The 27,993-nt window shown below is 37.6% G+C and overlaps 1 protein-coding gene across 1 annotated transcript in view; it reads left to right on the forward strand.

The window, feature by feature from the left end:
• MCTP1 (multiple C2 and transmembrane domain containing 1) overlaps positions 1-27,993 on the forward strand; it is a 297,839-nt gene that overhangs the window by 241,742 nt on the left and 28,104 nt on the right. The window contains exon 17 of the mRNA XM_067315354.1: positions 15,799-15,852. Coding sequence (XP_067171455.1) covers positions 15,799-15,852 — 54 coding nt within the window. The remainder of the gene's footprint in view (positions 1-15,798; positions 15,853-27,993) is intronic.

Here is a 27,993-nt window from a genome sequence, read left to right on the forward strand (position 1 = left end):
ACAGAGATAAAATTTTATAACTGAGTTTAAATATGACATTTTTGAAAACATTTCAGTTCACGATGCTTGATGGACAATTTTTCCACCTGCAATTGAATTTTTCTCCAGCTGTCCAATAAATGTGTCTGTTTTTGTTGAAAATGTCATTTAAAAATATAGTAGAACATGTACTATCCTCAGAATCTTGTTTGTGTGGGAGAAGAGATGAGAGGCTTACTGGTCAGGAGAAGACAAATTCTTTGAAAATGGTTGTATGTGGCTAAGTCCATATCACTTTTTCATTCATTTACTGAAGTTAAAGGTTAAAGTGATTCCAAATTGTTAACAGTTTTAAAATGTATCACATTGGATTTACCATTTTTTTCAGTATCATGTTACATTCAGTGATCTTAATACAAGCCTTTTCTTACTTTCTTCTCCTCATTTAATGCATTTAAATAAATGCATGTAGTTGGGATATAAAGTAACAAACATTTACTAATAACAGACATTTATTAATAATGAAAGCATGGTTCAGACTTCCAGAAGTATGCATCAGAAGTTGAAGTTGTATCCTGTGCTGTGTAAATTTTATAGTATCCAGGCAGCTTAAGGGTTTTGCATGTGTATTATTCTTGAGCCTTACAAATTTAATATTAGATTCAGTATTCATATGCCAAAAGCAGTGTGCTGTCTAGGACATTATGGTTTGGATGGATAGCTAGACGAGTAGAAAACTTTGGATGGTTGATCTCCAAGGGTAGTGGTAGCAGTTAATGGATCATACTCTACCTGGAGGTGGATAACAAGTGGAGTACCACAGTGGTCTGTACTGGGACCTGTCCTGTTTAGCATCTTTATTAATGACCTGGAGGAGGTGATGGGGTGCATTCTGTCATATTTGCAGATGACACCAAATGAGGGCAGGACCAGCTAATATGCTGGAGCGCAGGGCTGCAGTTCAGAAAGACCTAGGCAAGCTGGAGGAATGAGCCAAAAAGAACCTCATGCAATTCAACAAGGACAGATGAGAAGTCCTGCTCTTGGAGAGGAATAACCCCTTTGAGTGATACAATCTGGAGACTGACTGTCTGGGCAGCAGCTCCGCTGAAAGGGAGCTGGGCATCTTGATAGACAGGAAGGTGAACAGGAGCCAACAGTGTGCCCTGGCAGCAAAAAGCAGCAACAGCATACCAGGCTGCATTAATAGGAGCATAGCCAGTGGATTGAGGGGAATGATTACTCCCCTTTACCCAGCACTTGTTAGACTGCATCTAGAGTATTGTCCAGCTTTGGGACCCCAGTTCAGGAAAGATGTAGATAGACTTGAATGAGTTCTGTGGAGGGCTACCAAGATGGTCAAGGGGGCTGGAGCACTTGTCCTTTGAGGAAAAGCTGAGAGAACTGGTCTTGAAGAAGCCTGGAGAAGAGAAGGCTTTTGGGGGGGGATCTAATAGCAGGCTGCTACTACATACAGGAAGGTTGTCAAGAAGATGGAGGCTCTTCACAGTGGTGCATGGTGGGAGGACAAGAGACAATGGGCATAAGCTGAGAAAAGAGACATTCAGATGCATATGTAAGGAGACCCTTTTTTGCCATGAGGACAGACAAGCAGAAGAATGGGTTGCCCAGAGAGGTTGTGCAACCTCCATTCTTGGAGGTTTTCAGGACCCAACTAGATAAAGCCCAGAGCAACTTGGTCTGACCCCATGGCTGACCCTGCTTTGGGCAGGTGGTTGGTTTAGAGACCTCCGGAGGTCCCTTCCAGCCTGAATGATTCTATGACCCTAATGTCCAGCAACTGCAATTACTAGTGACCAGTGGAACTGATATAACTCTGATCCTGGCACTGATATTATCTGTCCACGTCACTAAGATTGTTGTAACTCCTAGAGTCATCTAAAATTAAGGCTAAGGAAGCTAGAGATATTCCCAAAGGTAAATCCCAAAGGTTGTTACATTTATGGGGAAAAGTCTAAGATTTGCAATCAAGATCTAAAAGATGCGTTTCTTAAATCATAGCCTTTAACCTCTAGCTGCCTGAAGCTCTTGAAGCTTTTCAACCTGAGGGTTTTATGGGTAACTGAAATCCCTTGTGAAAGGAGAGATTTCACTTGTGAGCTGCGGCATACTTCATTTCTCTCTAAAATGCCACCTGCATGTAAATATTAATTGGGTCAGGCAACTTTTCTAACAAAATAATGAAGCTATTGATGGGCTGTCTGATGAGGACACCACATGCTGCTCTAAAAATGTTTCTCTTTTCAGACCAAGTTTAATACAACTTTTATCAACCAGTAGAGTTCTTCCCTAATTTTTTATATTTATGCTACTAGTTACACTTTTTTGTTTATAACAAGTAATTTGGGACCTCATTTTTAGTGAATTGAGCTTCGTTACCTCATTCTAAATGAATTGAACTTGGTTATCATCATGGTTAGCATCTGTCTACTATGATGTAATCTGCAGACTTGCTGGATGTTTTTCTAATTAACTCTCAAATCTTTAGTAATATCACAAGTCCTTAGCTCATGTCATTAACACAGTATCGTTAGATTAGGAGTCATTTAGAATATTTCTGTTTTCCTATGTGGAGTGTAAATATTAACTAAATTAATTAAGCAGTGTTTTCTAGTCACTTAGATTTCAGATGATCTAGATTCTATTCCCAGGTCTCCAGAGATTACTTGTGTGCCTCAGTAAAATCATTGACTACTTATCCTAAGTTAGGAATATTGTCTATTTTTAAAAGTTGCTTTGAAATTCTCGAGTTATTGATAAGACAAAAAGATAAATATGTTTGGGGGGTTTTTTGGTTTTGTTTTTACTCAATTAACATGAGAGAAACGTAGTTAAAAACTGTACGCACTTTAGACTTGCCTCATGAGCATGGAAAATATTTAGATTGCCAATCTCAAAAAGTAGTTTGGAAGAGTTCTTTTCCATTGTAATAACCGTTCTAGATAACAATATCAATCGTCTAATCAATCGAAGTATTAGAGACTGCACTCTTCTGCAGATCAATGAAATCATTCCCTAAGTTTCTGTCTGGTTATGACAGACAAACCAGTCTTAACTCATCCTTATTTGAATATCTTTACAGCCGAGGTATCATTTGCTTTGTCCTCTCAGGCATCAGATTCTTTGAAGTACTTGGGAACTTACTTTCTTTTGGAATAATGTGAAATTGTCTGAGGTATTCAGTCATAACATGAGCTACCCCTGCTCGTTTAAGCATGAGGATGATTATGCCACTTGCTCTGACTCGTAATAAGTTGTGTGTGCAATTTCTTACTTGAAATAAAAATGAAATGAGGTTGAGACAAGGGGGAGTGTCCTTAGTTGTGGGAGATGAGTCTATTGGAAAAGCCTAGGGAGAGGTTAAGCAGCATACAAGGCATTATTTCTTTCAAGGATTCAGTTGGACTTTCTTTGTAGGATTGATCATCATTCACGGTTTTAGTCTTACACTGGCACTAACTTAAAAGAAAAGTGTTGGATTCCCTATCTTTTATACATTGAGATCAAGATTTGTTGTCTTTCTGAAAGTTATGCTTTTATCAAATACAAACTTTTGCATTAAATATTGGGATAACTGGATGAGATTTCAAGGCCTGTGATAGACAGGAAGTGTAGGAGGAGCAAGCTACATACAGATTCAGTGGACTCTCCTTTGAATGAATCTGTGAGAATTCAGAACTGATCTAAAATGAATGAACTTCTGGCATTGAGTCATGTGGTAGGAATAGAAAATCACGGAATGAATATTTTCTTTCAATACCGAACAAGGAACTTCGGTAAAATAACTAAAATGGCATTCTTAACGCTTTCCTCTGGGTTTTGCAGAATGTTTTTGCTTGAAGCTTTCTTAACTATTTTCTCTGTGGATGTTTGCTTCACTTAAAGATATACTGCCCATATCCTTATAATATACTTTGTATGTGCATATATGTATTACCTATAATAGGTAAATGTATTTCTTTGTAACAATACTTCTAGATGTCTGACCTAATGAAATAATAATCTCCACCAAGAGTGGAGGTTTCAGATGATACAGAACTGGGAGCAGGGGCTGATAGATCAGATGGTTGTGTTGCTGTTTGGAGGGATCTCAACAGGCTGCAGGAATGAACTGACAGGAATTTCGTAAAGTTTGATCAAGGGAAATGGCAAGTTCTGTACCTGGGGAGGAATAACCCCTTGTGCCAGTACAGGCTGGGGACTGACTGGCTGGAAAACACCTTCGCAGAAAGGGCTCTAAGGGTCGTGGTGGACAATAAATTGAACGTGAACATTGATCAATGTGCCCTTGCAACTTAGAAGTCCAACAGCATCCTGGGCTGCATGAGAAAGAGCATGGCCAGCAGGTCAAGGGAGGGGTGAACATTCACCTCTGCTCAGCATTGATGAGACACATCTGGAATGCTGAGTCCAGATCTGGGCTCCCCAGTACAACAGACATGGATGTACTGGCTCAAGTGCAGCAAAGGGCCACAAAAGTGATTAAGAGATTGGAGGATTAAGAGATTGTCCTATGAGGAGAGGCGGAGAGAGCTGGAACTGTTCAGCCTGGAGAAAGAGAAGCCTTGGGGTGGGGTGGGGGTGGGGGGAATCTTACAAGCATGTATAAATACCTCATGGGAGAGTGTGAACAAGATGGAGCCAGACTCTTCTCAGTGGTGCCCATGGACAGAGCAAGAAACAATGGACACGAATTGAACGCAGGCCATTAAATTTAAGAGAAACCTTTTTTACTGTGAGGGTGGTCAAACACTGGAACAGGTTGCCCAGGGATGTTGTGGAGTCTCTGTCCTTGGAGATACTCAGACCCTGACTGGACATCGTCCTGAACAACCTGCTCTAGCTGCCCCTACTTTGAGCAGGCAAGTTGGACTAGATGATCTGCAAGGGCCCCTTCCAAGCTTAACCATTCTATGATTCTGTCAAATGAGAATCTGGCAATCCTGAATGATTAGCAGTTTGTTTGTCATCTCTTGAATACGGTCACATTGACTGAGCTAGGCACCTATAGTGAGGTGTCTCTGCTCCTTTGACAGAAATTATGTGTAAACTATTAAGATACTTGATTTTTATCTCCTTCCTTCATGGATGTTTGATGAGGACATTCATGAGCTGCTCTTGAGGAAATTGTTCACTCTCATGTCCTTCTACCAAATATGTTATCAAAAACTTCCGAGTTTGAGGCAAAAAATACATCATCTCTTCTTGTGTCTTTTACAGAGAACCAAGAAGCAGCAAGAAACAGAGGGTTGTCCAGAATTTCTTTTTCATTTCCCTGGTTGTAATTTTTGCTGTGAGATTGGAAAACTTCTTCTATATGTAGCTAGAAAGGCTAGGAGTTGGGAGTGAGCAACAGAAATGGGAAAGCAGGAAAGAGTTCACATGTCCTTGGAGGTAGTGTTTCTAGACCTGTTGGGTTTTTTTTTCAGGAGGAAACCTTTAGAAAAATGGTTAGGGGCCAGAAAAGTTTGCAATATAGTTTTAAAAGTAGAATGAAATAGGAAGCATTTCTGAAAACATGGCATGTGAGAGACTTGAATTCTATAAGATTCATCAAAATTCAAATAGACAATGTCTGTTTAAAGTACACACTCTTCCCAGCACCCTGTAGCTAACCACGCATCTGGAGCTTCCTCATTCTCAAGGATTCTCAATAGGCTATAGTGGGAAAATAATAGCAATTGATATGTACTGCTTTTTCATAGAGCTGATGATGGATTCTCTGAGGCTGCAATGAGGGTACATATCAAACCTTACTGTACTGGCGAGACCCTTAATGTTGCAGTTCAGAAAAATCTCACTTCATGGCAGGAACCATTATTATCCTTTCCCCTCTTTTCTATGCTTTCTGTACTGGAGCCATCTGTACATTTAGTTTGTAGTCGTGTCTCTGTAAAATTCTGCCTAGCAGAGGCTGTGGAGAAAATCTTCTGAAACAATCCAGCTGCGTGGGACCTTGCAGTGTTGGACTGGAACTGCACTTTTTTTAAGCGAAAGCTTGGCTGAGGAGGGGAAGTGGTAGTCATGTCTCTTATCTGTATTCATCTCCCTGAATTATTTTCCTGCTTATTTCTGCTAAAATTTCTGTTTGCTGAAGCCTGTATGATCCTGGCCTGAATATCAGTAAATTCTGTTTGCAGACACTAATCCTACTCTCTTTTTGGTCTATTGTTTGTCAGGGTTTTTTTTCAAGCAATTTAATAGAAGGACATTGCACATGCTTGGAGCTAACTGTGAATGATCTTCTGCCATATGTACCCCTATGGAGAAGACATGTAATCACTTCAGTTCACATCCTGCATTTATAGTTAATACTTAGAGCATTTAAGGAAATATTAAATAGCTAACTTCCTCTTGAAGTTTCAAGTTGCACATGTCATTGCATAGAAAATGATGGTGAGCAGCTGGGAGTTAATGTGCCATATACAAATTCTTATGAGTCTGTATAATAGAGTATATACACATATTATTAATCTTCTAAGAGTGATATAAAATGGTACAATACATCTTTTAATTTCCTTGGAGATTTTTTGCAAAATAGGCTTTGACTTAAATTTCTAGAGTATATGTTTCCATTAAAAGGTAGAGCTGGACACATTTAGAATTAAAGTTTGATAATACAAGAAAAATAACTTTTATAAAAGAGGGAAAGGGGAAGGGGAAGAAAGATGCCTGTGAATATCTCCATTCCACTGAATTCCCTCTTTCCTCAAGAAAGGGTGGTAAGCATGACAAAAGCTTGAGTTGGTAGTGTAACCCCAGCTCAGTTGCAGCTAGAAGAGCTTTTATGATTGCAGTCCAGATCATTGTCCATTGGGGGCAAGGTGGCAGTGTTGTTGCTGCTCCTGTTTGAGGCAGGGAGCGCTACTTTGCTGTACAGTCTATAAATGAACAAACCCCACCAAGAAAATGCTTGACTCTAATCACCTGCTCTTCTGCAAACAGCAAATGGAGTTACCAAGCAAATAAACAAGGCACTGTTGCTTTTGGTGTGTTTTTATGCATTACTGTCTTAAAGCATGGAAGCAGGGGTCCATGAGCTCTTAGTCTGAAAGGGTTTTCACAGACGGAATATGGGACAAACACCAAATGTTTCAGACCCATTGCACATGCTGTACAGAATTGTTTTGTGAACTTGTTCTTGAAGTCCAGTGTCTTTTCTGCTAGGGAGTCAGCAATGATTTCTAGCTATGGACTAAATTTTCGCTATGAATTTGTGGCAAAAATAAGTGTTTTTGTTCTCCTGTTCTAGCTGGAGAGAGACTGGAATACGTCCTTTGCCCAAGATTTCCCAAAGGATGGTTGTTAGATTGGGAATATCACTGTGGCTTCCAGTTTGGGGCATACTTTGCTGAGAAGTTTTGCCTTCAATAAAACAGCAACAGCAAAGTAGCAACAAAATTTCCAAAACCTAAGTGCTTGAGAAATGAGTTGCATATAGAACAATATATAAAACTAGTTTTAATGTGTTATACCTCTGAAAGTACGGAAAATACAGTTGCTTTTATAGAAAAACGTGGTACAGCAAGGGTTTTACCATATATTCACCAAGCACTGCTGGCTAGCCTGGTGCACTCTGCTGTGCCTTGGAATAGCAAGTGACACTCGTACCGTTTCTGCTTGAGCCAGATGGCGTTCAGCACCCGACTCTGAGTGGAGCAAGGAAGTACACGAGCTTTCTTTCAAACAATCAGCCTTCCTTACTTTCACCAAATTAATCAGAATTGCAAACTTGCTCTCCGTTTGTTATCTTTAGTAAAACAAGTTAGAAAGGCTTTTGTAAACAGGTCACCATCTAACTATGTGTTCAGTCTGGATGTGATGAGAACACAAAGACCACAGGCAACATGTGCCTGGATAGTGAGAAGTCTGCTGAGAACCACTGCTGTCCTTGTTCTTTCTATACTATCCATATAGTGCGGGAGGAAAAGCACAGCATACTGCCCCACTACAGGACAGGGGCCTTTTTTAATAACTCGGAAAGAAACATGAAAATGTCAGCTTAATCAAGCATTTAAATTTTATTAATCAAGTCTAATTTTTATGAGAGCAAATAATCGCTGAAGCTGGACAAATTTGCTCTAGATTGCATCAGAAACATAATTTTAATATTTAATGGCCTGCTGAATTTAAATGGAGAATTATCTTTATGAAACATGCTCTTCATAATTTGCCATTAAATGAGAAATGAACAAATCAACATAAATCTTACATAAAGGTTATTTAACTAAATGTTGGTACTATAAATATTTTAAATGCATTATGCGCTAATTTAACAGTCTCACAGTACACTATATAAAGATATAAGTTGTGCAGGAAGCATTTCTCCTCTGCAGCATAATAGAATGTAATATTGCAGTTGGCTATTATGGTGCTACAGTTAAAGAGACTGTCTGTGCTCCAATTATAATCTCCTGCTTCAGAGATTTATGTACAGTATCAGGGTATACATTAACTACTTGCTAAAACTTTACCCAGCTGTTCTCATCCCAACAGCGTAAAAAAATACGCTACAGAACAAGAATATTCTGACTGGATTTGGTCACTTGAAGACAAAACACCAGAACCAAAATCCTGTCCTAGAAATTTGCAGCATAAAAAACTTGAATTTTTTCTATCATAAACAATTTTTTTTATTTGAGTTTTGCCACACTTTTTCAAACAAATTCTTGCAATACCATGAGTATCTAAAATAAAATTGTGGTTCACTGCACATAGAGGCATTTTTCTCAATGAGACAAACTTTTTAATTTGTGTTTGCATCAAGATTTACATGGCAAGAAGATTGATTTGACAGGTTGCAGTGACTATATAAATAACCAATATTTTATAAACTGAGATCAGTTTAGTTTGTAGCAAAAAAAAATCTCATAGTCCTGCAGTTATTTTACTCAGATTTGGCTTGGTTTTATTTTGCTTTAGAATGTTTTAATTCAGGCTAGACTAATGATTTTAGAGTTACATTGCAATGTTGATGTATTTATCAAAATGTATCAATACCGGATTTTTAAAAAATAAAACTACAATAATATGTGTATTATATACATTATCACATAACATACACAAATGCTTTTTTCTAATACAAAGCTTGTCAGCCCCAACTTTGGGGGGATTTTGTCGCACCCACAAACTTAAAATTATTTGGATAAACACTGTTTTATGCGAGAAAGGTATTTGGCCTTCTGAAATCTTAAAAGTAGCTAAAGACAAATAACAATCACAATAAAAACAAGGAATTGTGTGTTTATACTGTTGACATATGTGGTAAGCTATTTTATCATGAGATTTTGCCTAAGAATTCTAGCTGACAATTTTGTGAAGGTGTTACTTTTTCAAATTCCTGCATAATAGTAAAATTTCTCTTGATACTTAGCCAAGCAAAGAATATTTTTTTTGTTCTGCTGAACTAAAAATCAAGCATTCTAAAGCCAGAAAAATATACTTTTCAAGAAGAATGTACGGTACATATTGAAGCCTTTAGATGGAGACATACTTCAAATAAACAGCTAATATTCAGTTCCCAGTGCATTGTGTAAATCCAAGAAAGAGCTAAAATAATTGAGAACCAAATACTGAAAGAAATATAGTGAAAAATCCTTCTACTTAGGCCATTTTTTTGTTAAAAATGACTTAGTCTTAACTACATTAGCAGCTGAATTTTGTGGGGCTATAAAGCTGACAACAGGAAAAAGGTTACGTGTTCTTGTATAATAAACTATTTACTGCCCATGTATGTTGCCAAGAAATGTATTATACTGCAAATAAAAATTCTGTTGTTGATATTACAGAACTACATGTAATCAGTAGCATGCATCAAAAAGCATCTGATAGCCATATTAAAGTCTCATTTCCTATTAAGAATCAGACTAAATTACAACATGAGCACTTCCCAGAATAAGCTAACAAAATGCATTCTGTAAGAAGAAATAATTGTATTTGAGTGTCACTAAAAATCAGGAAGTATTTTAGCAGTAAAGTACTAATGCTTTTCTTTTTAGTCTGCTGTCTTTTGTACTGCAATATATTCAACCTTACTGGCAAGCTTATCATGCTAATTATTATTACATCTACTGGTTCAGTTATCTTGATGATTACTGCAGATGAAATACTCCAAGGTCAAAACATTTATAGTATAAATTGGGATTGGCTGTATTCCAGATATACTACACTATTAAATCGGAATCTGTTCATATGATTTTTTTCTTATAAATATGGTATTAAAAATGTGGACATTTTAATTAAGTTGTATCTTGTGTACAGTTTCTCAGCAATTCTGCGAAAGAAGCAAGTGTCGTGTTGTGAAAATGACCACAAAAACACCGTTACAACAGCCTTATTGATGACAGAAGACTTTGCTTCATCTTGAACACTTTGAAATAACCTGAAAGTGCCTGAGTGGTTTTATGCATCCTTCTTAATCCACACATTGCATAATTTTATATTACATTTACACATAAACACTGTAAATTGAGTGACACACAAACATATGGTACAGTTTATGACCAGGCAAAATGAGCTAAATGAAATCCAAACAGTCCTGAACAGTACAATTCTAACCACATTCTTTACATTTCTAGTATGTATTTAAATCAGACCCAAATCTCATTCTCTCTTTTATTTCACTAGAGTCTTCTGGATGTTAAAATCTTTATGTGAAAATATAAGTATCTAGAAAGTTTGACACTGTAACATGTGTTATAGCATAGAAAATGTTTTCTTTTGTTTTTCATTTGAAACCACCTGTTTTTGGAGGACCAAACCTCATAAAATATAAGCAAATCTAGAGAAGCACTACTGGTAGGCAGTTATTATGCACTTTACAAAGCTGAGCCATTAATAAAAATATTAAAAATAAAAAAAAGTACCAAGGTAACAGTCATTAGGCATGTCTGCAGTGTGGTGGTGCACCACCCTTAATTTTTTATTTATTTTGCCTATTAGTGTAAACCAGAAATCTGGTATGGTTAACATATAAAGACATCAAAGTATCTTCTGAGCAGGCGATTGTTGGATAAGCCAAAGAAATTGTAACAGATGACAATTCATGAAGTAAGTTGGTGATTGCACATTCTGTATCAGAAACAGCAGGCTGATACTCAGTAAGAGAAAAGGTTCTTTCATTAAAAATACTGTTAAGTGCCAATGTCTTGTTTTTGCATGGAATGTTTAGATTCAAGATGTATTTTAAAATCATCTACAATCATGGAATTTTGATTTAAGATGCTGGTAAATAACTAGAACCAACCATATTTTGCAGGTGTTGATGTTTGAAGTCAAAATGAATTATTTTCTCAGAAATCTTATCCTGTAATACATTATTAATAAATAGCTAGTCACTAGATCATTTTTAGAATAAATACAAGTTGCAATTAATTGTCAGCTTATTAGCAGGACTGCATTCTGGTCCACAGATATGTAGTTTTCTCCATCATGCAAAGACGATGGTTATGCTGCTTCTGGTAATCTGATTTACCATCACTATACGTAGTTGCTGCTGCTACAGAACAGTCACTCCAGTAATATGAATGAATTATACAGTATTTATAGACAGAGTTCTTTTACCTCAAAGAAGGTGGGGATGGGTCAAGAACAATGGCAGTATGTACAAATTAGAGTGTAGGCTGTTTCTGATTAGTTAGTTTTTAATAGGACTATTTTGCACAGAGAGAACATTATTTTGCAACATTTGAACATCACCTGCTTACTGTTTGGCCATGAAGTAGCTGACATGCCATATTTGAGGCCATCTATGTGTGTTTTTTGAAATGTCATCTGTATTAGTATTACATCCAAGGAACAGTACCAAGAATCAGGTTCTTTTAAGACCTTCTACCAGTATGTGGCATATAAGTCTGTGACAAGTGACATTACAGAAGGTCGTGTCACTTTTAACTGCTTGCATTAGATCTTTCTGATTTCCCCAGTGCCCTTCCTTTGTTTGATTAATACTACTTGATTTCAAGCAAGGTATCGAAAGACATAATTTAGAGTGAGTATTCTGGAGGCAATCTAAGATTTTTGCCATAGAACTTTTAATAAAATAACTCTAGTGTTTCATTTTATCTTCATGTGCTTTTTCCTGTTCTCTCCCCCCTCCCTGCTTCCTTCCCTCCCTTTCCTCCTCCCCCCCCACCATTGAAAAGATATATTGTTGACGTAGAATTCTGAATAACTGTACTATCTATGTTGCTTCAAACTGAAACAGCGCACATGTAGTTTATTTGAATAGCCTCAAGCCAGAACCACAGAAAAGAAATCCACTGTGGGCTTTTGTTGCTACAGTATTCTAAGTACAACATTAAACTCAAATCTGTTGCTCAGATTCACTGTACCTATCTTGTAAGCCCTTGCTTTGTTCTTCTGCAAAAATAGATTGTACTCCAGTGGCTTCAGCATACCAGCTCTTCATACAGTATGTGATTATAAAGCATATATTTTCCTTCTTTCAATTTGTGTAACAAAGTCCTGAAGAAATTTGGTCTTGGTGGTTTAATCAATTGTATTGTTGTATCATTATTGTCTGAACAATATTTGTTTTTAATTCTTACTTTTGAATTTCAAGATGAGTGAAAGCATGGACTGTATTTCTTATACTCTAAAGAACAGTTCAAACATCTTGGACATGGGAATACCTCTACTACATTTTGTTTTGCTACAGTAATTGAATTTGGATTTCTTCTCCAGACAATTTGATACTCTAAAGCTTAATGCGATTGATGATACAACTAACCTAGAACAAGAGTGTAGATTGGCAGTGGCTTTTAAATTAAGAAATGGAATGGAGAAGTTGAAAATCTGGGCTCTGTCCTTGGCTTCAAGGGATTTCAAAGGACTTTTTGTGTCCTTTGAACAAGTTAACATTTTGCCATTCTGTAAAAGCTTGTAAAGTAGTTTGAAATCATTAGATGAGGAAAAAAAATGTGAGTTAGAAGTATTATTATCCAGATAATTTAGAATGGGTATTGTCATGTAAGTGATTTCAGTGAGGTGCCGTCATTTGCAACAATTTTTAGAGGTTTCCAATTCATCTAATTCTCCATGCTAACTTTAGCACTAATGTGAGATAAGCATTCTGCTGTTCAATCCTGTCAAGACTAGGAATTTCTGGATGTACGTAGAAGAGATCTTTAAATGTCTGGGGAATATTAATGTTGAAAAGTAAGAGACCTCTTGAGTTTAGTTAGCTCCAGGCGTAGGCAGTGTCTGAGTCAACAGATTCAGGTATATACCTTGGGCTTTAGTCACCAAATGATGTAATTAGAGAGGTGTGTGGTGTGTGGGTGTGGTGTGTGGGTGTGTGGCAAAACTGATTTAAAAGGTTTCCATCTCTTCGCAGCCCTTAACAGGTTGTTTTCATCCTCCCTTCTCAGTTCACCATTTCCTCAGTAGAGCTGATGCAAGTGTTTCTGGAGCTGTTCTGTAAACGGGGTCTCTGAAATGATCCAAGTTAAAAATTATAGGGTAGGTTTAAAAAAAACAAACAAACAAAAAAACCCACTTGATCATTCCAGTGATGTAGTTTATAGCTCAGCTCCACAAACACTTGGAACAGCACAATTAAGAAGACAGTGAGCTACAATGAGAGGACAGGAACAAGCAGTTGAAGATTAAGCAGGTGCATGGGAAAATGCAAATATCTCTTTCCTTAGAAAGGTACATGAAACCACATCCTCACCTGACTCCAAGTGGCATCCATAAAAAGACATACTGTTCTAGCCAGGAGCTGTTTAAAAACAGGTAACAAGCATTTCAATGGTATGCTCTCAGCGTTTTCCTCTCTTTGTTAAGAGGTGTGACCCACCTTTCACAGTCCTGAACTCTCTGATCATTGTCTCTGATCCCCTTTCTTTAAGAAACCGGTGAGGAAGGCAGCTTTTTTTTTTTTTTTTTTTAACCTGTTTGGAGCTAGAACACAGATTTGAATCCTCCTACAGCCTAAGGAGACTCACACCTGCATTCTTTCTGTAAAGACCATCATCAGGTCAGAGACCGTTCTAGGTTGCAGAAGGTTTGGTTACACTCCTATTGAAATTAATCCTGAACTCGTTCCTACAAAATGGAACAATTTTCATTAATTGCTTCTTCCTTCTGCTGATGTAGAGAACATGCTCACTTTTACTGTGTTTCTTTGACTCTAAGCTCCAGAACAGAGTAGCGAATAGATGGAGTGGTGGCTCCTTGCTCTCCAAAGTCCTTCGGTTCCCAGTAGAAGTGTATTAGGACTAGATTCAAAAAAGAAGGAGCATCTGAAAACAGATACTGGAAATGTTTTGCTCTATGCAGTTGATTTACACATATGCAGGGTGACCTACTTGCATGTTAAATCAAGTCTGAGTGTACATGTTTAGAGTTGTCTGTGCATGCGCTCATGTAGCATGACTAACTGGGATCTTCTTGATGGTTATCCAGCCCTGCCTTTCCAAAGGCCAGATGCCTGAACTGATATTCAACATTGTGTTATCTCACTTCTTTTTTTTACTCTGAATTTGGCCCTTGAATAGTGTTAAAGTCCTTTAGTGCTTGCACATGGATTTGAACTTGATGGGAATATCTCTGCAGCTGTGTGTGGGGAGAAATTACAAAGTTATTATTTTAATATGTTGTTTTAATTGACAAGGTAAACTAAAACAATACTGAATGATGATTTATAACTTTATCTATATAAAAAAGTAAGTATTATTTCAATTGCTGGAAACACACTGTAAAATAAGTCAAAAAATTAATGTGTTGCATCAATGAGTTCATCCTTTTCTTGACTTTTTATGTATATTTTATAATATTTAATATACACTTTTTGCTAAGCATCCACAGAACACTGGGCTAGGTGGATCTTTGCTCAGATTCATTATGGATGTTCTTATATTTTAATAAAAAATAATAATATAAAGAGCCACATTCTTACCTTGAAATAAAGTTGTACCTCTTTATACTATTTCATTAATAGAGAAGTTTCCCCACAGGGTAGGCTGCAGGCTTGATCACAGTGTTATGAGAGGAATTTATGAGTTTTAAGTCTGAACCTGCCACTGACCATCTTTTGAAAGTCATTTCCTCTCTCTGTAAAGTGGGTTTAATAGTGATTCATTCCATGCTCATGCTGTGATTAATAATTATTAATACTTGAAAAATGAATTGTGTATGTATTTATGTATTTCAAAGTGTTAGACTGAAATGAATTTGTTTAGATGGAAAAAATGCATTGATGCATACATGTGGTAACTACAGTTAGCAATGAATGTGCAGAAAGTTAGATGCACAGGTTGTATAAAATCACTATTAAGAAACGTAGTGCTAATGGAACATGTGGTATATATCACTGCTGCAGTTCATAAAGAGACAAGCTAGTATGAATTTATTCTTAGCATTGAATTCTTCAAAAATCTCTTGATGAATGTTGACAATTCTATTAAAAATGTTTCATGTTTCTCCAGGTATCAGTAAATTTAAAGCAAGCATTTGTGTGTACTGTATACCCACCAGTGGAGCTGACAAAGGATTCCTTGAGTTAAATCTATCATACATTCAATTTTGAACTACCTTTTAAATACTTAAATTGTCAAGCAAGCATTTTTTGCAGGCAAGGTTTTCAGTATATAATTCCCTAATGTAGGTCAATTAAAGCTATAACACTTTCCTAAATTTGATTCTCTAGATCAAGTGTTTTTTCTAGTCGTACATTTTCCTTCTGTGCATTTATTTTAAATGTTAATAAAGTTTTCATCTACAAAAGGTTTACAACTGACAGAACAAAACCCTTCCTTTTTAAATCATGACAACTACTACTGTTTCTGTCTGCAGGTAGTGGAGGACATGCTAGAGGACGAGGAAGAAGAGGATGACAGAGATGACAAGGTAATTATCTTTCCTAGCACTTGGGTACCTGGGGATGGGAGAATTTAGACATGACACTGTTTTTACAGACAGTTAAAAAAGGAGTTGAAGTGTTTCAGTCCAGAAAATTGGACAGAGCTGTTTATCATCCTAACAATGCTACTGTGTGTTGCAGGAAAGGATAGAGGTCTATAAATCCTGCTGCTTTTTTTTTTTCTTTCTTTCTTTCTTTTTTTTTCTTTCTTTCTTTTTTTTTTGGTCCAGAGCTGGGTCAAATATTTTTTCTGCCAGGAACAAAAATAATTCAGCTTGTCTGGAACTTGATAGCTCTTGTGAAGATAACTGCAGTGACAACTGTTTTTGAAGGACAAAAATTTGTCCTGTCTTGAGTATTACAAGTAGGGCTGCACTTTAGGGGAAGAATGGTGTAAAAATAGCAACTCCATACTGGTTAAAGATGGGATATTGACATCTATAATTTTCAAAGAATTACTTGGTAGAGGAATGGCTGAAATGTTTTACACTCTGTATGACATTTAAATAATAACAATTCTCATAGACATCCACTTGATTTGGAGTTGGCATTGTGGCCCAGCAAGCCGGGAAACTAGTGCAGATCATTCAGCTATTTGAGAAAATGTGGTACAGTTTGGAGGCTGCTGGTTGGGTTGAGGATTGCAACCACAGTAAATAACAGCTCGTTTTCCACGTCTTATTGAGCCAAGCTATGGGACTGCTTGGATTGGTTGTCCCCCAGGGAGAGGGAAAGAACCAGAAAAAAGAAATTAGAATGACCTTGCACCACTGAAGCAATGGCTAGCACTGGCAGGACAGCTTTCTGGTGAGACAAGGATAGTGAAGATACCTCTGTTGTTTCTGGTATTTTCATACCAGTAAGATGATATTTGTGAAAGAAAAGAGAGAAAAAAAAAAGATAATTTTGCAACAGCTCTGAATTAAAATACACATGATTTTGATCTTCACAGATGTTCCCCCACTTCTGTTGTAGTAAAGCAATGTTTTTTGGTGGGTTTTTTGGGTTTGGGTTTTTTTGTTTTTGTTTTTTTTTGAGAGGAGAAAAACAGTGTAAGTGTATCTTAATTTATGCCCTTGACCTTTGTTTTTAGTTGAGATGTACAGTTATATACCACTGTAAGAATTCATATGCTGGCAGCAGCATTTGAAATGTCAGAAAATTCACCATGATTAATTAATCCCCTGAATGATTATTTTTCTGTTAGCTAACACCTAAGATTTGAGAGATGATAAAAAAATGAGTATTTTCCTCATTCCATTACCAGTTCAAACATTTTACAACTGACAGAAAGATATGTGAAATTCTTCTATACATCACTTAAATCGTTAGCTACATCATTTCAGAATCAGCAAACACTGTAGTAACAAAACCTCCTTTTACAAAACATGTATGTGATGGTTTTTAACACTAAATGATATGAGCATACACTTCTGGCAATAAAATATATGATTTATTGCAAAGGTCAGTCATGTAGCTGTGGAGAGCTTGTATTTTAACTCAACATGCTGGCTTTGAATCATCATTTCTCTTCTGATAAACACTGATCTGCCATCCATTTGTGGCCATTTTCTCTTGCTTGTTCTTGCTTTATTAGAGCTAGCACAAGAGTATCATCTCAACAGTATGTGTATTCCTGGAAATTTTAATAACTGTGATTAGTTCACATACAATGATTCACTGCTCGTAGTTTAAGCCAACCTACTTAGTTACCACTTAGTTGTCTTTGGAAATTGCTAAACAAACTCCACAAAAAGGGAAAATGGGGATAGGGGGCAAAAAAGTCCTTATTCCACGGCTATTAATAGATGCCCAATAAAACATACCCAGTTAGAAATATCACTACAGATTTTAATGTTCTGATCTAATATTTAGCTTTCTGAAACTGATGCCAGATTTCTAACATATTTCTAGATATAGTTACCAAGGTTGAATAAAAGTGAGTACTTAACATTACCATGTGTATTCACATGCCTTTTTATCGAATATTTAAGAGCTATCTTTCTATGCAAAAGTTAAGGTTGATTTTTATAAATTCAAAGCTATCCTCATTAATATAATTTATTTGAGTTCTCATAATTTAATATGCTGTCAAAACACCCATTTGAATGGAAAATATATATATATATTTTAGTAAAAATGTATGGACTACCATGTACATTTGGTAGTCCTTGGAGTGGGCATTATATTGCACTGAGCTAAATTGTAAAACCTAAGTGTATAGTTAGGACTGCTTGTTTTTCGTTAGAATTCTGTTGGGGAGGGGGGTTGTTTGTTTTTTGATACATTCAGTCATGCTCTGTTAACCACTGCTGTTCTTTCTATATCTGTGTGTCAAAATAGAAGGAGCACAGTTTCATATTATTTTAGTTCATATGTATGTATTTCTAAAGCTTTGTGCAAAACGAAGCTTTGTGAGGAAAGAAATGCACGTTTTGTAACACCAGCTGGTAGTGACCTCTGGCTTTTATTATTTCTCTGTTTTTTCATATGGTATAATAGAAAAGTCAGGTCAATGGGTCTTCTTATGCGATAAAAGTAAAAAGATTAATAAATGTGCCAAAGCCTCACTTTAATTGAAACTGAAGCATATGTTGCAAGTATGTAAAATATGTCCCAGATGTTTGACCATGGCTAGTGTCTGCTTTCCCTGATTACCACAAGGCAGCTATTAGTCCTGTAACCTTTGGACTTAATGGTAAATGGGGTATTACATGGCACAAAACTGGAGCACCTGTTTTCCATTCAGTAAAGACCCCTGGCAGGCTTTACCTAAGCCTATCCATATGTTTTCACTTAGCAGATTGTTGGGCGATTATGAAAAGTGTCTTTCTTTAGGACCAGCTTAGATATTAGTCACTTACTCACAGTGAAAGGGCAACTCTTTGGCTACTTGATGAGGTCCGTGTGGGCATGCACTGATGTAGGTTTTGGGATGTGTGATGGAGGACTGTTTCTTGACATCCCTGAATTGCGGAGTTCAGAAGTAATAAATTGAGGATGATAAGTATTCAAATACATGTATTTAGAAAATGTAATGCATTTTATTAATAGCAATTAGTATATTATTTGCTTCATCAAAATATTCTGGGTTTTATTAACTTTTTTTTACCCTATGCTGCGATTAGGGTAGATGGGACTGTAGATTTAAGGTCATAGGATTTTTTTTTTAACTGGAGAATACTAACTTTCATCTTCACTTGAAATATGACTAATAAACTAAAATGGCAAGAATACTTCCTGTTATCTCAGTTATAAACTGGTGGTTAATAGTGGAACACTTTTTCTAATTTCGTTTCTTTGTCATATTATGTCTTTAAGAACTGAAAAAGATGTTGTAGTTTTGTTTGGTTCAGGCATTTGTCATAAATTTAATACTAGTGTTTCAAAGAAATAGCATGAGATTCTGCATTCCATATGTTCTGTGCTGCTTGCTAAACCTATGCCAACCACAGATTTACAGTTTAATCTGATTTCTCTCTCTCTCTCTTTTTTTTTTGGCTCCCTTCCAAACTCTGGCTTATACAGTACCTTAGCAAATAAGGGTCAGTTAAATTACATGAAGTCAAGTTATCAACGAACTATCAAATGAATTTTTACACAGTTATGTAATAACAGTGTAGCGGTCAATGTGCATAATCTATGTATATAATAAAGATTTTTCTTTGTCATATAAAAAATTTAGATATGCTTTCCACACAGCTTTATTCTTTGACCAAGTTCCAGATGAGATTTCAGATAATCACAGAAAATTTCAGCTCAGCATTTTGTGAGTGGCACTCAGCATGCCACAGAATCAGGCCAGTGACTAATACTACTATTGCAGATTTAAGTGGAGGAAGACATACTGTATGGGCACTATGCTCTTTTAATTTTTTGTTAACAGTAACAATATTTTATTAAAACAAAATATTCAAATAGTTTGCACCTTTGGCTACTCTGTCTAGGCTTTCATTATTTGAAAATTTCTTAGCAGATATCAGTCAATGTTTTGTTTTGCTTTGTTTTTTCAAGATAACATGAAGCTTTTATAATGATAGCTGAGTCAAATTAAAATATATTTTAAAGCTTGTAATCATTTCTGCTGAGAGATACTAACTTTGTTTTCAAGCCAAGATACATTTGTACAGGTATACCTTGGAGATATTGCAAGTTCGGTTCCAGACCACCACAAAAAAGTGAATATCGCAGTAAAGCAAGTCACACGAATTTTTTGGTTTCGCAGTGCATATAAAAGTTATGTTTACACTATACTGTAGTTTATTAAGTGTGCAATAGCATTATGTCTAAAAAAACCCGATGTACATACCTTAATTAAAAAATACTTTATTGCTAAAAAATGCTGACCATCATCTGAGCCTTCAGCAAGTCGTAATCTTTTTGCTAGTGGAGGATCTTGCCTCGATGTTGATGGCTGCTGACTAATCAGGGTGGTGGTTGCTGAAGGTTGGGGTGGCTGTGGCAATTTCTTAAAAGAAGACAGCAATGAAGTTTGCCACATCGATTGACTCTTCCTTTCATGAAGGATCTCTCTGTAGCATGCAATGCTGTTTGATAGCATTTTACCCACAAGAGAATTTCTTTCCAGGCTGGAGTCAATCCTCTCAAACCTTGCCGCTGCTTTATTAACTAAGTTTATATAATATTCTAAATCCTTTGTTGTCATTTCAACAATGTTCACAGCATCTTCACCAAGAGTAGATGCCATCTCAAGAAAGCATTTTCTTTGTCTTTCCATAAGAAGCAACTCCTCATCCATTAAAGTTTTATCGTGAGATTGCAGCAATTCAGTCACATCTTCAGGCTCCACTTCCAGTTCTGGTTCTCTTGCTTTTTCCACCCCCTCTGCAGTTACTTCTTCCACTGAAGTCTTGAACCCCTCAAAGTCATCCATGAGGGTTGGAATCAAGTTCTTCCAAACTCCTGTGAATGTTGATATTTTGACCTCCTCCCATGAATCATGAATGTTCTTAATGGCATCTAGAACGGTGAATCCTTTCCAGAAGGTTTTCAATTGACTTTGCCCAGATCCATCAGAGGAATCACTATCTATGGCAGCTATAGCCTTATGAAATGTATTTCTTAAATAATAAGACTTGAAAGTTGAAATTGCTCCTTGATCCATGGGCTGCAGAGTGGACATTGTGTTAGCAGGCGTGAAAACAATATTAATCTCGTTGTACATCTCCATCAGAGCTCTTGGGTGACCAGGTGCATTGTCAGCAGTAATATTTTGAAAGGAATCTTTTTTTCTGAGCAGTAGGTCTCAACAGTGGGCTTAAAATGTTCAGTAAACCATGTTGTAAACATGTGCTGTCATCCAGGCTTTGTTGTTCCATTTATACAGCATGGACAGAGTAGATTGAGCATAATTCTTAAGGGCCCTAGGATTTTTGGAATGGTAGATGAGCATTGGCTTCAACTTCAAGTCACCAGCTGCATTAGCCCCTAACAAGAGAGTCAGCCTGTCCTTTGAAGCTTTGAAACCAGGCATTGACTTCTCCTCTCTAGCTATGAAAGTCCTAGATGGCATCTTCTTCCAATATAAGGCTGTTTCGTCTACATTGAAAATCTGTTGTTTAGTGTAGCCACCTTCATCAATTCTCTTAGCTAGATCTTCTGGATGACTTGCTGCAGCTTCTACATCAGCACTTGCTGCTTCACCTTGCACTTTTATGTTATGGAGACAGCTTCTTTCCTTAAACCTCATGAACCAACCTCTGCTAGCCTCAAACTTTTCTTCTGCAGCTTCCTCACCTCTCTCAGCCTTCATAGAATTGAAGGGAGTTTGGGCCTTGCTCTGGATTCAGCTTTGGCTTAAGGGAATGTTGTGGCTGGTTTGATCTTCTATCCAGACCACTAAAACTTTCTCCATATCAGCCAGAAGGCTGTTTCGCTTTCTTACCATTCGTGTGTTCACTGAGGTAGCACTTTGAATTTCCTTCAAGACCTTTTCCTTTGCATTCACAGCTTGGCTCACTGTTTGGTGCCAGAGGTCTCGCCTTTGGCCTGTCTTAGCTTTTGACATGCCTTCCTCACTAAGCTTCATCATTTCTAGCTTTTGATTTCAAGTGAGAGACATGCGACTCTTCCTTTCACTTGAACCCTTAGAGGCCATTGTAGGGTTATTAATTGCCCTAATTTCAATATTGTTGTGTCTTAGGGAATAGGGAGGCCCAAGGAGAGGGAGAGAGACAGGGGAACAGTCGGTGGAGCAGTCAGAACACACATAACAGTTATTGATTAAGTTCGCTGTCTTATATGGGCGCGGTTCATGGCGCCCCAAAACAATTACACGAAGTGAGCACATGCTGTTGGAAAAATAGCAGTGATAGACTTGCTCAGTGCAGGTTTGCCACAAACCTTCAATTTGTTTAAGAAACAAACAAACAAAAAAAGCAATATCTGCGAAGCACAATAAAGCAAAGCACAATAAAACGAGGTATGCCTGTAATCTGTCTCAGAAGCATGCCCTGCATTTTCTACCATGAATAGGTCATAAGGAGGAAGAAAGAGAACTCTGATACAGAATACAAAAATACGGAGTATAAAAGAGAAGTTTATAATCCTATTGTAGTGGCAATTATTTTCTATTAAAAAATGCCTTCTAGAAGACTAAGAAAGAAACAAGGAGTGAGTGGAGGGAAAAGAGGGAAAAAAAATACAGAATTTAATGAAGAAATTGGTAGGCTCATCTATACCTTGATTCCACCATTAAATTCTACATGTACATAGCACATACATACTAACTGTAAATGTAAAATCTAATAACAGCTTCCAGTGAAAGCTGTAGCTGCATATAAAAAAGCTGTCCTCTAAAAAGTTAGTTAGACTATGTGTACGTATCAAACAAACCTACAACAGAACAATCTGGAAAAATACGTAGCTGGAATGAAGGTGAAACTTCTCAGTGCAGTTTGGCTAAATTTAATTGTTTACACAGAGTGATCATCACTTGATCACTGTGCATTGGGCAATAAGGGACGTAAGATTTATGTAGTAATCATACCTAATAGGCAGGATGATGGGGTATACTACTTCAGCCTGTAAACTGGAATAGCAGCTGATGCTCTTTTCTGATCATTGGATCATCCTGATTCACAGTCAGGGAGCTCATTTTGATGGTGCTGGTATGCTGGAATTTTCATGGACCGTGCGGGCCCATTGCTTAGGTGCTTGCACAAAGAAGCAGTTTTCATCCTGTCCAGAATCAGGGCATTGGATGTGCTTCATGACCAAATGGCGTACCTTTGGGAAAAAGCTAACTTGGAAAGCCTTCTGAGAAGTTTTGTTCTTAGTGAAATCACATTTCTTTACCCTGGTGCAGTTCTGAAATATTATCAAAATTAGTGAGATCAGAATCTCTGAGAGTTATATCCAAAGTCTGGCAATCAAGGAGATGTGTGTATGATAGTCTCTGGGGGACCATGGGTCTATAAACTGTTGAATGAATTACACTCATCCATATATGTAATTTTTTCACTTGTGACTAATGTACTGTGGGTAATGTTCTTCATTTATTAAGTAATCCAAGTATAATTCAGTAAATTATTTAATCAAATGAAGAATATGTCTTAATTATGTTGGCTGTTTCAGAATGTGACATAATTTTGCCCTACATTTTTTCTCTCTTTAATGTTATTACTTAATGTAACTAAACAGATTGAAGTTCTTTGAGACAAGGAAAAGGTTTTGTTTTTACCTAGCTACTCAGAAAGTGAGTTTATAAAATGGAATGTGATAAAAATATCTGTATGGTCTTCTCTGTGACTCGGGAGAGAAACAATGAGTATTGAAAGGAAACAAGCAAGAACTTTTACTGCTGGGTTCTCTTGAAACCTCTGTGTGCAGGCCATTTGGCTCCTTAGTTCCAAAGGCATTCATTTGCTACGTAGCTTCAAAAAAGCAGCAGGAATGGGCCATCTCTCATTCTCTAACAGAATTTTTAAATACACTTTCACACAGAGTCCGGAGATTTGGGTTCTGTTTTAGCTACTGTGACAAACCTCTTGTGATTGTAAGCAAGACATGTAATCACTGATACTTCAGTATTTGTCAGACACCTGAATATCTCTTCAGGGTTTTTTTTAATTTTTTTGTTTGTTTGTTTTGTGGTTTTTTTTTGGGGGGGGGGGGTTGGTAGTTTCTCACTTTTGCCTTCCAAAGAACAGCCCAAAATAGATGTCTTAGACACTTTTTGAACTTGTTATCTAGGAATCTCCAGAAAAAAACAGGGCAATGCAGAGTCCACAGTACAGAGCAAGTCTTTATCTAAGTCCTACCAAAAGCATTAACTGGTAAGGCACAATTTTGGAAACCTTATAGAGGAGTTGAGATAGTTTGGCATATGCCAGCATGGGGATGAGTGCTGGAGGGACTCAGTCCTTGGTAGAGAGACATGCAACTGATATAGACCATGTGAATGAAGCATTGGCAGAAGATGATGATGTTAAGTGAGAATACAAACTTTTATGGCACGCACAGCAGCATGGATCTCTTCAAAAAGGAAGGCACATCGTGCTCTGCATTTTCAGTTGAGGTTTGCTGCTGAGGCTCACAGTTTAGCACAACTGAGAGTCTACCCTTTGAGCCAGGTATGTGACTTCCACTTCACTGAAATGTTTGTTTAAAAAAAAAATAAAAAAAATGTGATTTGAACTATGAAAATTTGGCAGCACAGTTGATCAGGCACTGCTGTGCTTTATGCAGTTGACATTAGTAAGAGATGAGAATATAGGAAAACAAATTGCAGGGGTTTGCAAACAATATGTATATATAGTCTGTGCTGTTTGAAGTATGGGCATGTCAGTAGATTTCTCACTGTTTACTTAATGATGATTTGGGGATCTGTTTTACGTCCAGTAAAGAGGTTGCTGGATAGATCATCCAGCCAAAATACAATCCTGACTAAATGAAACTATCGCCCATGCCAAAGAATTTAAGTACAAAATTCCCTCTAGATAAATGTGGTATGGAATTACAAAACTGATATTGTGCGGCAGCATCCACAAGGACAGAACTCTGTATAACAGAAAGCAGAGTCTACAGCTACTGAGCCTTGGTCAGCTAGCAGCCAGAGAAGTAAATTTGGCATAAGTAAAACTTCTGGACAAATGCTATATACAATTAGCTTCATTTTGCTTCCTTTTCATTTTATAGATATGTTTTGTGCATCTACTGATAACCACTGTAGAAGCTCCAAAGATGTGGCAATTTACCATGGTAGTTTATCCCCTGAATGAATTTACTTCAGAAAGCCTCAAATGTGCTTCCATTCTGACAGGGTGACTCATTCCACCCATCCCAGCAGAAGCTCTGGGACATGCAGCTCCTAACTGGCAGGTACCTTTAGATTCCTAGAGACTTTCCAGTAGGAATTTTGTTTCCAGGTGTTTTCCCCAACACTGCCCTAGGAGCCAGTTCTTTAAACATGGGAACTTTCAATTGAAACAGTTCTGTACATTTCTAAGCATAAGTGCAGGGAAGAATATATTGCTTTTCAATATGGAAAAAAAATATTTTTGTCAGCATCTACCTCCTCTACAGTGGTTAGCAGAGACTTGAGAATAACCAGACAGACAGGTGACTGCTACATGAAGGATGAGGCTTTCCTAATTCCTGTGAAACTCTATCCACATTTGGACAGTTTATGAGGCCTGATGGGAGGTCGGAGGTGGGGGGAGAGAAAGCAGTTTGCAAATGTTCATTAGAAATTTGCTGAAGCTGAACAGCTAAAATGTCCAGCCATTTGTAATGTCCTTTGTGAATTCAGGTGTGCTGTCGCTGCCAAGCAAGTGAACATGCTCCCTTCAGGGGAGGTGGGGGAAGGCTGTTCCTGGCTAGTTTGGATTCAGGTGAGGGCAAGCACTGGAAGTGAGGGCTGGGGGGGCCTGTCCTCTCTTTGAATTTACTGACTTTTCTGTTGACTGACATGCCAAGGGCCCAGTTATCCCACCGTGAGCGCTGTGGGAGAGCTGCTGAGACAAAGAGCCTGAGGGAACGAGAACTGGCACTGGCAGAACAGGAGACTGGGCTACAAAGGAAGAACGGAGAGACAGCTTTGACAGGGAGCAGGCAAAGGTCTGCCATGAGGTGGGCAGAGATGTGGGCAAGGAGCTGGAGGGGTGAGGATCCTGCAGCAAGCTGTATGAGCAGGCAGCCTGGGAAAGACAGCATGAGAAGGCAGAAGGCAAGGAGACAGGGAGAGAGGCCACAAAGCCTCCAACTGAGATGCACTGAGGGAACAGAGGTTAAGAGGGAATGCCAGCATTGAGACAACACCAGGGAAACCTAGGAATGACTCATAAAGGAACTGGAAAGGAGGAAAGGGTGTAAGAATGGATGGAAAAGGTAGCGGTAGCTGAGCAGAGAAACCTGGGCGGTAGAGAGAGGGTCTAACCACAAGAGAACCAGGAATTGGCATATATATGCGAGAGGATAAATTAAAGTTTCATGGGTCCATCTATGCATGGGTGCAGACCCAGCTGAGCTCACTGTGCCACCAGCTAGCAAAGCAGGTCAGCTTTGCCTCAGAAGCTGTGACTGCTCAGCCCTGCAGAGAGACTGAGACTGGGCACCGTGCCAGGCTGTACGGTGTCTTGACAGTTCAGCGCGGAGGCAGAACACAGAAAACTCATGTCTGTCTGCAAGCATCCATGCAGAGCTAACCTTAAATCTGACATATGTTAAAGTTATTGGCTTTGCCATCTCCGTGAGGTTTTTAATGTAGCTTTGGTGTACAATTTAGATACACTTGAAAATTAGAATTTGTGACATATGGAAAAACAATATAGTTGTTAGTATTAAATGTGACGTAAGGATTGAGGTGGTATCTGTATTATCTGCCTGATCAGTAGATGCATGTTTGACTAGTTTGGGAACAGATGAGGTAATATGATAGGTTAACATACAGCTGTAGCAGTCTGATCATGTAATGTTTTTATTGATTGTCTAACTGAGTAACTACACTGGGTATTAGGTTTGCTTGTCACAGTGCTTAGTGCCTGGGGTAGTTGAGCAAGTTACTTTTCCACTGAGTTGACCTCAAAGTCCCACAATCTTTCAATCAAACTCCTCAGATTTCATACACGGGTGATTTCTTTCCTTTTCTAATGGGCTATATTAAAGAAAATGTGTCACCTCTTGCACCATGTGATACTAAATCAGATCAGAATTCATGCACAATTCTGTCAGTGGAAATCTAATATTACAGGCCTGCTTATCTCAAGATAGCACATGGAGAAGTAAACTTGCACAATTGACAGATTTACTTGATTCTACAGATAAGTTATTTGTAAGTAATTGAGCAGAAGCATGAATATGGATTATTTTCATACATTTCAAAAACTGTGTGAGGGGAAGAAAAGTTATTAAATATTTAAGTATTGTTTCTTTTCTCTTTCTCCTATTTTCCTTCCCTGCCCCCCGCCTTTTTTTAATCTTTTGTTAGATTGCTCAAGTCCTAAAGTAATAAAGTCCAGGATGGAGAAAACAGATTTTGCGTTAACAAACTGTTAACTGTTCCTTTCTGTTTTTCTTTAATAGTGAGAAAAAGTGTAAACACCATTGCATCTACCTTTGGTGTATATGACAGTGCTTTGTTATCCCTTTAATGCATGGCATTAACTGTGATTTAAAGTCAAGTGCAGAAAAGTTCTTTTTTGGCCTTTAATTGCTGTTTGATCAAAATGTTAAGCACCCGTAGCTGTGGGGGAAAAGTAGGTATTATTCCTGTGCAGTACCTTCTCTCCTGCTAATTAGGAGGTTAATTTATGGTTGGATTGTTTAAATTTGGAGGGGAATTTGAAATTTATGTGTATGTGTGTGTACACCAAAGCATCTTCTTGTCTATTCTGTGAAGTCCCAGGGCTGCTCTGCTTTCCACTCCGAAAGAACAAATGCTGCCTGAATATTTTAGATCAATACATAGCATACAGTGAAGATCAAGAAACAGTTTAGTCAGCTATTTTCTGAAGTATAATATACACCCATGCATTTTGATAGAGGAATGTTTTGCATAGTAATAGTTGTGGTTCCTGGACACTCCATTAAAAAGTAAGATGTTATAGTCTGTTCATGGAAGGTTTAAAGTTGCATTATCAGAAATCATATTATATTGTGTTATAGCT

Source organism: Apteryx mantelli, chromosome Z (genome assembly GCF_036417845.1).
Source record: "Apteryx mantelli isolate bAptMan1 chromosome Z, bAptMan1.hap1, whole genome shotgun sequence".
In the NCBI taxonomy this organism is placed as follows: domain Eukaryota; kingdom Metazoa; phylum Chordata; class Aves; order Apterygiformes; family Apterygidae; genus Apteryx; species Apteryx mantelli.